Consider the following 12,208-nt stretch of genomic DNA (forward strand, 5'->3'; position numbering starts at 1 on the left):
ATGACTGTATGAAAGTGCAATAACTTGGTGTTGTATAAATGGTTGCACAAAAAAAGGCAGGGTGATTTAACAGTGAATAAGAAATTGTTTATTTGACTTAAATGTAATTACAAAACCAAACACTCTGCAACATTCTACCTTAAATGTTATTTTCTAAGCGAATGACACTCAACACAGCAGGTCATCTCAAACTGCTTTTTATTACATCTTAAATAACAGTACATTTTAATATAGTTTCTATCTTGCATCCAGCTTTCGGTTGTACACTGACTGACTTTAAAATTAAATACAAAAGGTGAAAAGGGGAACAGTGGGGTGCAGAGCTCTACAGTTATTTCATGGAAAAGAGAAAAGGAAAGGGAATTTAATTAATTTTTAATATTTTTTATTTTATTTTTTTGCCAACTCCAGGCCTAACGCACAATTACAGCACATTTTTGTACAGAATGTCGCAGAGAAAAAACAAAATGGAAAAAAAAATGCCACTACTGCTAAAGAAAGAGCGTCTGTTTACAAGGAGAAGGGAACAGAAAATTCTGCCATTCAGATGCTGCAATTTTTTTTCTTTTTTATTAAAGGACAGAAAAAAAAACTTTGTTATAAAATGCTTTTTTTTTCCTGTGTAAGTGGAATTTTGCTTGCTACAGAAGGAATGAAAATGTATTTGTTCCATTTGAGTTTGTGTATGCTTATGTAAATGAATGTATGTATGTATGCATGTGTTTACATTACCTCAATTTGTGGAATCCCTCCCAAGTATGGACCAAGTAACCGTGTATGTGGGTGTCTGCCTCTCAAGTGCATAGGTTTGACATTTTCATTGAATCTTGTATGCACAGAGTAGCAAAAATCAAAACAAATTAAAAAAAAAAGAAGAAAGAAAAAAATCCCCGATATAAATACCATTGTAATGATGATATATTCAACAGGTTATTTTCTTAAAGAAAAACATCAAAGGACTTAATTCCATATGCACCTTTTTAAGCAATTCTACAGCATGCGATTCTAAGAGTTAACCCACCCATGGCAGACAACCAAAATCTTTTTTTTTTCCATTTTTAACTTAAAAAGTTTCAATATCATTATTTTCAAACATTGATTTATACAGCATGTCATTCACAGAGTAGTAACTGCATTTCCAAGCACGGAATGGGCACCTCTGTTAAAAACAGAACACTCCGGAGTGAAACCGGGGTACAGTGGAGGTACTCCCCACCCGACCTATCACCTCACCGGTCCCAACCACAGTCAACAGGAACAGGGAAACAAAAACAATCAAAAAACAAAAACAAAAAACAAAACAAAAAAGTTGGAAAAAATTGAATCGATGGGTTAATCTTCATTTAATTATTCTACATTGTCGCCAGGAAAAAAAAGTGAAAGAACGGTTAAAATGTCTTGTTTTTTGTTTTAAAAACGAGCATTCATTATCATAAACGGCATGTGCTTGGTTAGTTAACTTTTTTCTTTAAACATTATTCTATATATGCAAAGTTTACTTTTTGTGCAAACAAAGATTTGTGGACTCGACGGGAAAAAAAAGGAAAATAAAAAGAAACAGTAAAGTAACATGGGACTAAATATACAGAATGGCCAGACCAAAGGTGGCTTGAGGACTCCCTGTTGAAGCTCAATTGTCTCTTGTTTTGTTCTCCAGTGGGAATACAGCTGGATTAAAAATGACACCATCATTTGTAAATTTGTATTTGTCAAACTGCAAACATCGTTCTCTTGAATATGTGACTAAAAGATAAAACAAAGCTTTTGATCCTCATTTTTTTTTAAACATTAACTGTAAGAGTTAACCGACCAATTTCCCTGGGGGGGAAAAGAAAAAAAAATGACAAAAAAGAGAAAATGACATGAACAAAAAACAAACATGGCCAAAAAGCTATTAAGGGATCACTGACGTGTAATAACCTTCACTCATATCTGTGTACTGAGGACGTATGACACATTTGCATGGCAGGGTGCAGGGGGGGGGGGGGTGAGTGTTCATATTATCATAACTACAATACCAGACAATGGTCCCAAGAGGAACGCACTATTTCCCCTCCATTCCATTTTCAAACCATTGAATTCCTCAACCTTTTTTTTTTCTTTTCTTGTTTTATTTTTTTTATTTTTTTTTCTTCTTCTTCTTCTTATTATTATTTTAAGCTGTGTGAGTGATATCGACATTTGTGCTCTTTTAAATGAGGGAAAGAAAAATAATTTTTGCCCTTGGTAGTTTTTTTTTTAAGGGGTGTTTGGAGTCAGTGTTATGGTGTTTTGAGAAGATTGGATATGCAATAAAATTGAACATTGTGATGTTGGAATGGTCTTCCACTCAACTTTTGAGCCCGGACGCCATCTGAAAGAAGACATGAGGATACGCATTAGATACAGTTTACCACAAAATGGATGACAAACATTTTAGCCTATATTCTTTACTCTCCATTTTGGTAGGCCTTGAGGACATTTATAGAAGGCTGAATTATTCAAGCAGGTCATTCTGAGACATGACAAGATGGGCATCCATAAGTATGGCATACCAGCTGGTATAACTAAGACATCAGAGCCAATATCAACATATGACCTGATTACTCAAATATATAAGGAACTACCCCATATATATGTATGTATGTGTGTGTGTGTGTGTGTGTGTGTGTGTGTGTGTGTGTGTGTGTGTGTGTGTGTGTGTGTGTGTATGTATATATATATATATATATATATATATATATATATGTGTGTGTGTGTGTGTGTGTGTGTGTGTGTGTGTGTGTGTATTATATATATGTGTATGTGTGTGTATGTATTTTTTTTACCATTACCTTCTTGTCTACAGGTTAAAAAAAATTCTTGACATTCCCTATAATGTGTGTGTCTATATATATATATAGTGGCAGGAATGAGGAAAAACACAGGAGACCAAGGCGAGTTTGATGTTTATTCCTCAACTCCAAAAACCAACTGCAGCAGGAACAACCCTGCACCGGCGAGTCCGGGAACGTAAACCACGCCCCCAGCTCACAGTCCTGCTGGGTGAGAGGCATAGCCCCTAGTGTCTGCCACAATATATATATATATATATATATATATATATATATATATAATCCAGTGAGTCAAGTAAATTCTTTATGAGACAGTACAAGCCTGTTTCATGCTATACTTGTACTGTCTCATAAAGAATTTACTTGACTCACTGCATTATTTTGCTCTTTATTTGTTGAGCACTTTCACTACCATTGAGTGTTTCTTTTATTTGAAGACCTCGTGTTGCTATTTTTTCCCCACCCCCAGATGGCAGTGGACACAAAATACAATTCCAGTCTCCATTTACCCGTTGGTGTTACAAAACCCTTATGCTGCACTATAAGGAGCATCAATAACAGTGACAGAACTCCATTGTTTAAAGAGACACATGTCTATGCAGTTTTTTTTTTTAATTCTACTTCCCACAAGTTCAGAGAGGGATTTTACCTTTAGACTCCTTCAGTTCCAGATCTTGAGGAAGCTGTCCCAGGACCCTGTTGCCACAGCCATGCCATCATCGGTCACACCCAAACAGCTCACACGGTTATCATGTCCAGCCAACACACCTGCAGAGAGAGTACAGAGGGTTCCAGGTACAGGGAAGACAGCAATATTCCCCCTGTACTGGTGGGATACAGCATCTCTGATGTCCAACAGAAACCCTGCTCTTTGCTTATCACCTACCGCCAATTACATAATGCCTAACACTGACAAGAATGAAAAATGCTTAGACAGTTTTATCCATCCATCCATTATCCAAACCGCTTATCCTGCTCTCAGGGTTGCGGGATGCTGCAGCCTATCCCAGCAGTCATTGGGCGGCAGGCAGGGGGACACCCTGGACAGGCCGCCAGTCCAGCACAGATTTTTATATTTAATCAAAATTGAACAGGAATGTTATGTTTTTTAGAGATGCACTCTCTTGTGGTGGTTCATAAAACCAAGTCCTTCCCAATACTACATTCTGTATAGCTGAATGTAGAACTGCGATGACTAGCCTTTCTGCCAAAGCTGACCGATTTCAATATGTGAGATGAATAATTCAAACATAATTCTGTTGCCCTGTGTGCCCACTCAACAAGTGAAAATATAATTTGATACAATGCTTTTAATGGTATCACCAAGTCTCAACTTTAGAAGGCCCATTTATAAGGAGAGCAAACGCCGCTAGGTAGAGTGAATTTAGGGTTGTTTCAAACAACAGTGCTTGCTTCAAACAACATTGCTTGCTTATAGGGGACCACAGTCTTATTAAATTTCAAGGGGCGTTTGCGCGCAGTCATAAGAAATTTTAACTTACTATAGTGTGAGAAAAATAAACACTGAAAGATATATGAAACTGTATAAAGAACAAAAATGTACAAGGAATGGGTTTTACATGTGTGTATGCATTTTGTAGACCCTGCTTTAGATGTAGTCCTTCTCTAAACCACTTCACGCTATGCAGTCAATAACTGTTAAGTATTCATACGTCGCTGTAGGGGCTCTTCCACTCCTGGTGAGTGGGGAGGGGGAACAGCAGTCAGGTCCACTACCTACCTAAATGTTGTACTCAAAGCATTATTTTCCTTGTTTGTGCATATATATACATTTAAAAAAATCTCAAAATAAAATTGTCCTGCAGACTCAGATCTGGGCAGCCATAGCAGGGCTAGCTGCATGTTCAAATCGATAACTGACGCTGGTTGGAACCGTCTGGTAAAATACATCACTGCAGCTGCGTCTCATATGGCACAGCTCGGAAGTAAGCAGACATCCATTACTAAAGGAATACACCCATATAACCTCTGCACCAGACATCACTGGTGGGGTGATCCTAAGCTTCTATTGGCTTGACCACACTTAAGGTAATGCTTTAACTTACAAATAACTGCAAAAACAAAAACACTGATGATCAACCACTTTCAATCAGGAAACGCCTGATGAAAAAAAAAAAAAAAACTAGTGCAAAAGTGACCGTGAAAAAGGCTGCAAACTAGATATGGGATGAGCCAGTGCATTATAACCAGATAACCATTCTCCAAACTGCCCATTCTCAGCCACACTACATCAACCCATGCTTCAATCTTTTGCGGACCAGTACCTACATAATGTGCCAGCTATACTACAGCTATGAATCTTACCTGGACCATTGTTGGTTCAGAATCTGGGCCAGTAATTTGAACTGAAATTTTAGAGGTTAAATTCAGGTGGAATTTTCTCTCTCCTTGACAAGGAGCTTGCCATTAACAATCTTGAGGTCTTTGGCTGTCCCCCACTGGACGACAGAACCAGTTAAGTTGTCTTTTCTGTGTGGTGGCTCACCTGCACGGTCAGCCTTGAGGGTGTCCCAGACATTACAGTTGAAGTCGTCGTAGCCTGCCAGCAGCAGGCGGCCACTCTTGGAGAACGCCACTGAGGTGATGCCACAGATGATGTTGTCATGTGAATAGACCATCAACTCCTGGTCAGCACGCAGGTCAAACAGCCGGCATGTGGCGTCGTCTGAGCCTGTGGCGAAGGCGTTGCCATTGGGGAAGAACTGAAGGAGGCGAGGGGAAGAGAGAAGAGTCTTACATTACTGCTATTGCTAGGTGTGAAGAGTGTGAGACTACATCTTCTTCCTTCTTTGACTTCAAAATCATCACCCTCTCTTTAGTTTGTTATTTCCAGTTTGGAAATATTTGCAGCGGGAATTGAGAATTTAACACACTACAACACAGAGAGCATTAACATATGCACTATATTCTGTGGTGACAGAGATCAGAACAATCATCTGAAATAATTTCTGCTGTACTCTGAGCAAATTTGAATTTCACATTTAGGAAATCTGTGGCAGAGAATAAGTAAAAAATGGTGATAATGACAGTCAAAAAATTCCTTATTCACTACATAACACTATGTCCAAAATTCACCATATGATCCCAATGAGTTTAAATCAATTTTGAGTCAATACATCTACAGCACTTCCACAATCAACTTAACCCCCCTTTAAGGCCTTTTGAAAACTTGTCAGCTGTAAGAACAAGTCTGAAAAATTAGATGTTACATGTCAACTGTGTGTATGAAGATTTGGGAGTAACTGATAGCTGGTGGTCTTACACAGATGGCGTTGATGTCAGACTCATGGCCAGTGAAGGTCTGTCGACACATTCCTTCTCTAACGTCCCAAAGCTTGGCAGAGGCATCACAGGCCCCAGACACAAACAGCCTAGTGTCGGGTGCCAGTGACAGGCTCATGACGTCGCCAGTGTGGCCAGCGAATGTGGTTGTTTGCTGACCAGTCTCGATGTCCCACAGAGCACTAGGATCAGAGGTGAGGAAACACCATCAACATGTGTTGTCAATCAAAGGCCCAAAACGTAAAGGGCTTCTCTACTACTTTACATGCCAAAATTTCGAGAGCACCTTGAAATCCTGCAGATCGTCATTCTATGATGAATTTGACTTGTGAACTATGTGTTAAAGCTGGAAAATGACTGAGGTGATGTTTATTCAGAAAGATTCAACGGTACTAGCTCAAAACGAAATCTGCTTTGAAGTGATGTGCCACTATTTACAATCACATTTTCTGTTATGCAAAGGTTTTCAATGAGTGGAACTTAAATTCTGAATAAGTCAGAATTACCTATATCAAGTTACATTGCAGCACATGCAGGGACTGAGAGAAAGTGGGAAGTAGGCTATTTTGAATTGACTTCCTTGCAACCTGATGACTGTTGACAGTATGAGCTTTTCCAAGAAGCATTAAAAACCCTGCAAATGTCTACTCTGACGCTTTTGAATAAAAAGTGTACACTTTTTTGTTTAACTAACTTTCACAACATTAAACCTCCATCATTCATGTCAATGTAAAGCAAAAAAGGGGGGGGAGGGGGAATGTTCTGTCTGATGACTATTGGACAACACCCTTAGTGCAGTACCCCCACTCACCAGGTGGTGTCTCCAGAGCTGGTGACGATCTGGTTGTCATCCAGGAAGCGACAGCAGGACAAGTAGCCTGACAGAAATCAAATCATAAAGTCAGTTCAGTAAGGGATGGACTCACCACACAGAATAGGGGGGAAAAGAGCGCGTCTCTTCCTGACTGGCTATAGACAGGAAAGCCAAGTACATTGTGTCTCCTCACAGAAGAGGGACGAGGAGCAGCTGTATACACCGAAAGTTGCAAGATGGAGCACATTAATTAATTCACCTTAATTCTCCACTGGAAATGGAAAAAGTTGAGACATTTCTTCAATGAATGACTTGCTTCCATACTCTGTCCTTAACTAGGTGGCAGAAATGAACCATTCCCTCTTGAAAACTAAGCCAGCGCTAAAAGGATAAAATGCTGATACACTTCCTGCATCATGTGACACTGGTCAGATGAATGTTACTTGCCCAAGAGCACAACTGTTTATACTGGCTTGTTGGCATAGGCTTTAGTTTGGCACAGTAATACCTTTGTGCACACAGACCAACTGAGTGATGAGTGACTTATGATTGTAAACCAATACGAGCATGCAAGTTAATGTATTCATGACAGCACATATCACGCCAGCCTGCCCACCTGTATGTCCGGCCAGCTCACGGCTGACACGCACGTTACCCTCACGGGTCTTTAGGTTGTAAATGGAGCAGATATTGTCCAGGCCTCCACAGGCTACATAGTTCCCAGAGGGGGCATAGGCGCATGTCATCACCCAGGAGGAGCGCAGCGGGATGGCATGGACCTAGAGAACAAGCATCGAAGAGAGTATTTAATAGTAAATGGTGGCAAAAACCGAAGAGGAAGGCAAGAGAGGATGGCAACTGACAGAGACCACCACCCACATTACTGCACATGACGCCTCAAGGACACAGTATATATGTTAAATCTGCTGAGCCATCAAAAACCCCAAATAAAATAACTGTCTGCTGGTGTGATTCAAAAACACAGCCCAAAAAGCAGTCGGGGTATTTTTCTAACTCATGAGCTAGAAGATTTAACAGCTGAAGATTTAACACAAAGACTCCCAGGAACTTAGTGAATGAATGCATATTCTTTAGCTCTGGCAGTAGCTTTGAAACTAGTCTTACAGACCCTTGAGAAGTGTTGTGCTTCTCAGAATATGGCTGACCTACCTTGTTTGTGGTGTAGCTGTCCCAAATGATGAGTTTACCATCCTGGGAGGCACTGACCAAGAGCCTGGCAAGTGAAGAGACACATTGAGACTGATTAGATGGGAAATACTTCATAAAAGCTCAGTCCCTTTTAACCTGGAAAGTGTTACAAAGCAAGTAATAAAAACCAAGTACACTTTTGAGGATGAACATGACATTTAAGGGACAAAGGTACATTTGTCCTGAAAAACAATACACAGGAGCAACTTTATTAGATTTTGAAAATCTGAATTGTCTGTTACATTTTCAATGTTTTGTGTTTTTCTAGGCAAATTGACTCTACCGTATGATTTTTTTTAAATCATCATCAAAACACAATGGGCAGGTACTTAAAACTTGAGACCAAGTACTGTCAGATTCTCTAATTTTTGCAGTCAGTTTTTGAAATGGTGGAAAGAAAGGGGACTACATGTTACAGACGTCCTGAGCCAGACTCGTACCCTGGAAGTGAAGCCTGAAACAGGTAATCTGACCCACCGAGGAACCTCAAATACTGAGTAGTGAAGCCTGAGGTTGGGCTAACATCTGACACTAGCACACCTTGCTTTAATTAATTAATTTATTCAGCCATTTCCCTACAAGGATGGATAAAACAAAGTTCATCTCATCTCAACTGTTGAGAATGAGGTTTATTTAAAGTCTAGGAATGACTTCATTACTGTTAGCAAGTAGGTCCTAGGCCTTGGTGGAACTCTATCTAGGTGAATCCAGCAAAAGTAACCACAGAGATGGGCCCCTATGCACAGAGGAGCAGGAAGAGACGTACACACTGGGACACAGTGGCTCCCACTGGTGCCTGCTGGAAATATGCCAATCTTAACTACCTCACTCCAAAAGTGTGCAAACTTTCATGCCGCTCTGATAAGAGAATAAGCCAAGGACCAAGTAGGTTGTGCTAGGAGACTGAAAATGACTGAGTCCTGCTCAACTCAACAGCAAACTCAAACCATGGATTCAGCAACCAACAAGATGAGTACAACTTGAAATTGGTTCTGAAATGACGACCTGTGCAGTGCAGTTATTGGTCTATCAACTGGAAATCGGTGATATAACACCGTGGTGTTCCTTCACAGTTACTTTCTTGTCAGAGGAGGAACTCTGAAACAACCCAAGGCAACCATGACAAGAGCAGTCTCGTGGGCGTCAGTACAGCCATAAAAAGCAACTCCTGGTTGAAATGTTATTTGCTTCGTATACAAAGCTTTAACACGAGAATAGATAAAAAATAAATAACGAAAAAAAAAAAATTATTAGAACTAAGGCCTAGCAGACTCTAAACTTAAAAACCGCATTTCATGCTGATCTGAAGGTTTTTTTTCTTCCCTTTTTTTGAGTTAAGAGAAAATAAGTACACATTGCTATTTTCTATCTTGGTAAGATGCTTAGTGGAGATTGCGATGCATTATCTGACTTTGCAAACACACTCCAATAAAGCCACGAGGAATTAACTGGCCTTTGCTTTACTAGATCACTATCATTGTTTGGCTTCTTTTACTGAACGGAGAAGGTTTGTTTAGATTTTCTTTGTTTATCGAACATTATCCTGACATTTTAAAATGACTCGATACCTTGATAACACCGAGTTACGGCATTAAAAGAAATGGCAAGGAGTAAGTATTTAGTTAAACAAGTCTTAACAGTTTAGGAGCATGGACAGTGTTACAGTGTTGTGGCTTCTGTGTGTTTTGACGTCAAAAACAAACCGGCTTTCATCACACACTGCCACAGCGAGCCATGAAGTGACTCACGCTGAACCTTTCATGAGTCTGATGACACTGGCCAAAATGGGCAACTCGAAAATCTGAATGTGCTGATGGATTTCTATTTCGTTAAACAGAGCAGGTCTTGTTTTGAGTTCCCTTCCCTTGGTGAATCTGAAGAGTCTCCATGGGGCTAAAAATAGCAGGAAGGGACATGGCTCATGCGCCAAATTAGCACCTCGCTCTTTCTCAAAGCATCCCCACGTTGCCTTATTTCGACACCCGGCTAGGTGGTTTGACAAAGACCTCGAGCAACTCTAAAAAGATAAAGAAAACACGCCCAGATTAAAAAAAAAAAATACTGGGTGAGGACTGGTGATAAAGTGGTTTGGTATGTGCCGTGGTGTCTCAGTGGACGTAGCACACCTGCGCTGGAGTAATTGGCTTGCTAGTTGCCTGGGTAGAGGGTGCATGTGTATGCCTGTACGCCACTTGTGAGAGTCCTCTGTGCAAAAAGTGTGTGTGCCTGTCTCGCTTGCTCGGGGCCCCAGCACACCTCTGACAAAGGACGACTCCATTTTGAGTATTTTCCCTTACCCATACGCACAGGGACACCAACACTCACACACACACAAAACACCAGAAAGTAGACATAAACACATGCCGACCCTGTTTGCTCAAAGAAAAAAACAGGGCTTTAGGGTGTAGAATGTCTTGATTTATCAAGTGGCTGCACAATATGTATTTGGTACAGCGAGAGGGCAAGCAACCTTATACATCCATTTTCTGGGTTTGGGTGAATGGTGGGGGTGCAGTTGGGTGGGACTGAGTTATTTAGTTAATAGGTAGAATGTAGCTGAATGAGATTACCTTGAGTCAGTGCCCCAGTGCATGGCATATATTTTAGCCAGATGCCCCCTCAGTGTCCGTCTAGTGCGCATCTGAATTCGGCCAACAGGGTCGATATTAGCTGTGATCTGAGGAAGAGGAAATTTTTATTTTGATGCATCAAATTACAGAAGGAAAACATGAATATATTGCTGGAGTCTTGCTCAAAGTGTTCTTATACTTCCTGCCCTAATAGCCCTGACTTAATGTAGTTAAGCCTAAAGACGAGTACTCATGTAACAAATACACTTCTGAGTATGACAGACAACATCGAAACAACAACCTTGAAAATTGTGCTTGGCTACAGGTGCATTCTTGAAATGATCACTACCCAAGCATATAAATGCTGGTTTTAGAACAGATTCTTTAACACTTATTAATGCATTTAAAATATTTAGAGGTCCTCTTACCTGAGACAGAGTAGCATCCGCACACGCTTTCCTGGCATCCTGTAAACCAAGCAACACAATCCAATGTCACCATCCTCCCACAGAAAGTATAGCCTCTATAAGACAGTATACCCTCCTTTCTGTGTTGCAGCCAGTCATGGTCATTGTGTTGTGAGACCTCACGGCCCATGGTGCTCATGTGTATAACAATGCAGTTGAGCTAGCCTGACTCCAACATTCTCCTTGTGTCCATATCACATAATTCCATACAATTACTGATGAAAACTTCAGCATCAAAAGCTTCTGGGGCATTTTTTTTTAATTCAAATTTGAATTAGATATAATTTTTACCGTTTGAAACTAACTGTTTGAAAGTAATGGCTAAGGTGATTTTTTTTGGGGGGGGGGGTTTCTTCTCCCTTTTTCTCCTTCAATTGTACTCGGCCAATTACCCAACTCTTCCAAGCCGTCCTGGTCGCTGCTCCACCCCCTCTGCTGATCCGGGGAGGGCTGCAGACTACCACATGCCTCCTCCGATACATGTGGAGTCACCAGCCGCTTCTTTTCCCCTGACAGTGAGGAGTTTCGCCAGAGGGATGTAGCACGTCGGAGGACCACGCGATTCTACCCAGTTCCCCCTCCCCCCCAAATAGGTGCCCTGACTGACCAGAGGAGGCGCTAGTACAGCGACCAGGACACATACCCACATCCGGCTTCTCACCTGCAGACACAGCCAATTGTGTCTGTAGGGACGCCTGACCAAGCCGGAGGTAAAACGGGGATTTGAACTGACGATCTCTGTATTGGTAGGCAACGGAGTAGACCGCTACACCACCTGGACACCCCATAGATAAGGTGTCATAGATATTTTGAGGTCCACAGGTCTGAAGAACAAGTGCATTGTGATTGTAATTATGGAAGAATCTGAGAAAAGTGACCTGTTAACTACAGTCAAACCCGCTTCAGTCCATCTTGCTGGGGAGGGAAACCTAACGGGGCTTTCAATTAACAGAGGTTGTTGCAAGGTTCAGTTGTTAGGTACTCATGGGAATGGGCCCCCAGGTCACCAACAAGATGTTTGTACTCAAGATA

General features: G+C 40.9%; 1 protein-coding gene across 1 annotated transcript in view; it reads right to left on the reverse strand.

Annotated features, from left to right (window-relative positions):
• Nucleotides 1–71: 71 nt before the first annotated feature.
• gnb1a (guanine nucleotide binding protein (G protein), beta polypeptide 1a) overlaps nt 72–12,208 on the reverse strand; it is a 58,478-nt gene continuing 46,341 nt past the window's right edge. The window contains exons 3-11 of the mRNA XM_056274167.1: nt 11,138–11,176; nt 10,710–10,816; nt 8,101–8,164; nt 7,547–7,709; nt 6,928–6,994; nt 6,097–6,298; nt 5,320–5,536; nt 3,463–3,581; nt 72–2,353 (exon numbers count right to left, since the gene is read on the reverse strand). Coding sequence (XP_056130142.1) covers nt 3,475–3,581; nt 5,320–5,536; nt 6,097–6,298; nt 6,928–6,994; nt 7,547–7,709; nt 8,101–8,164; nt 10,710–10,816; nt 11,138–11,176 — 966 coding nt within the window. The 3' untranslated portion in view covers nt 72–2,353; nt 3,463–3,474. The remainder of the gene's footprint in view (nt 2,354–3,462; nt 3,582–5,319; nt 5,537–6,096; nt 6,299–6,927; nt 6,995–7,546; nt 7,710–8,100; nt 8,165–10,709; nt 10,817–11,137; nt 11,177–12,208) is intronic.

Source organism: Lampris incognitus, chromosome 2 (genome assembly GCF_029633865.1).
Source record: "Lampris incognitus isolate fLamInc1 chromosome 2, fLamInc1.hap2, whole genome shotgun sequence".
Lineage (NCBI taxonomy): Eukaryota > Metazoa > Chordata > Actinopteri > Lampriformes > Lampridae > Lampris > Lampris incognitus.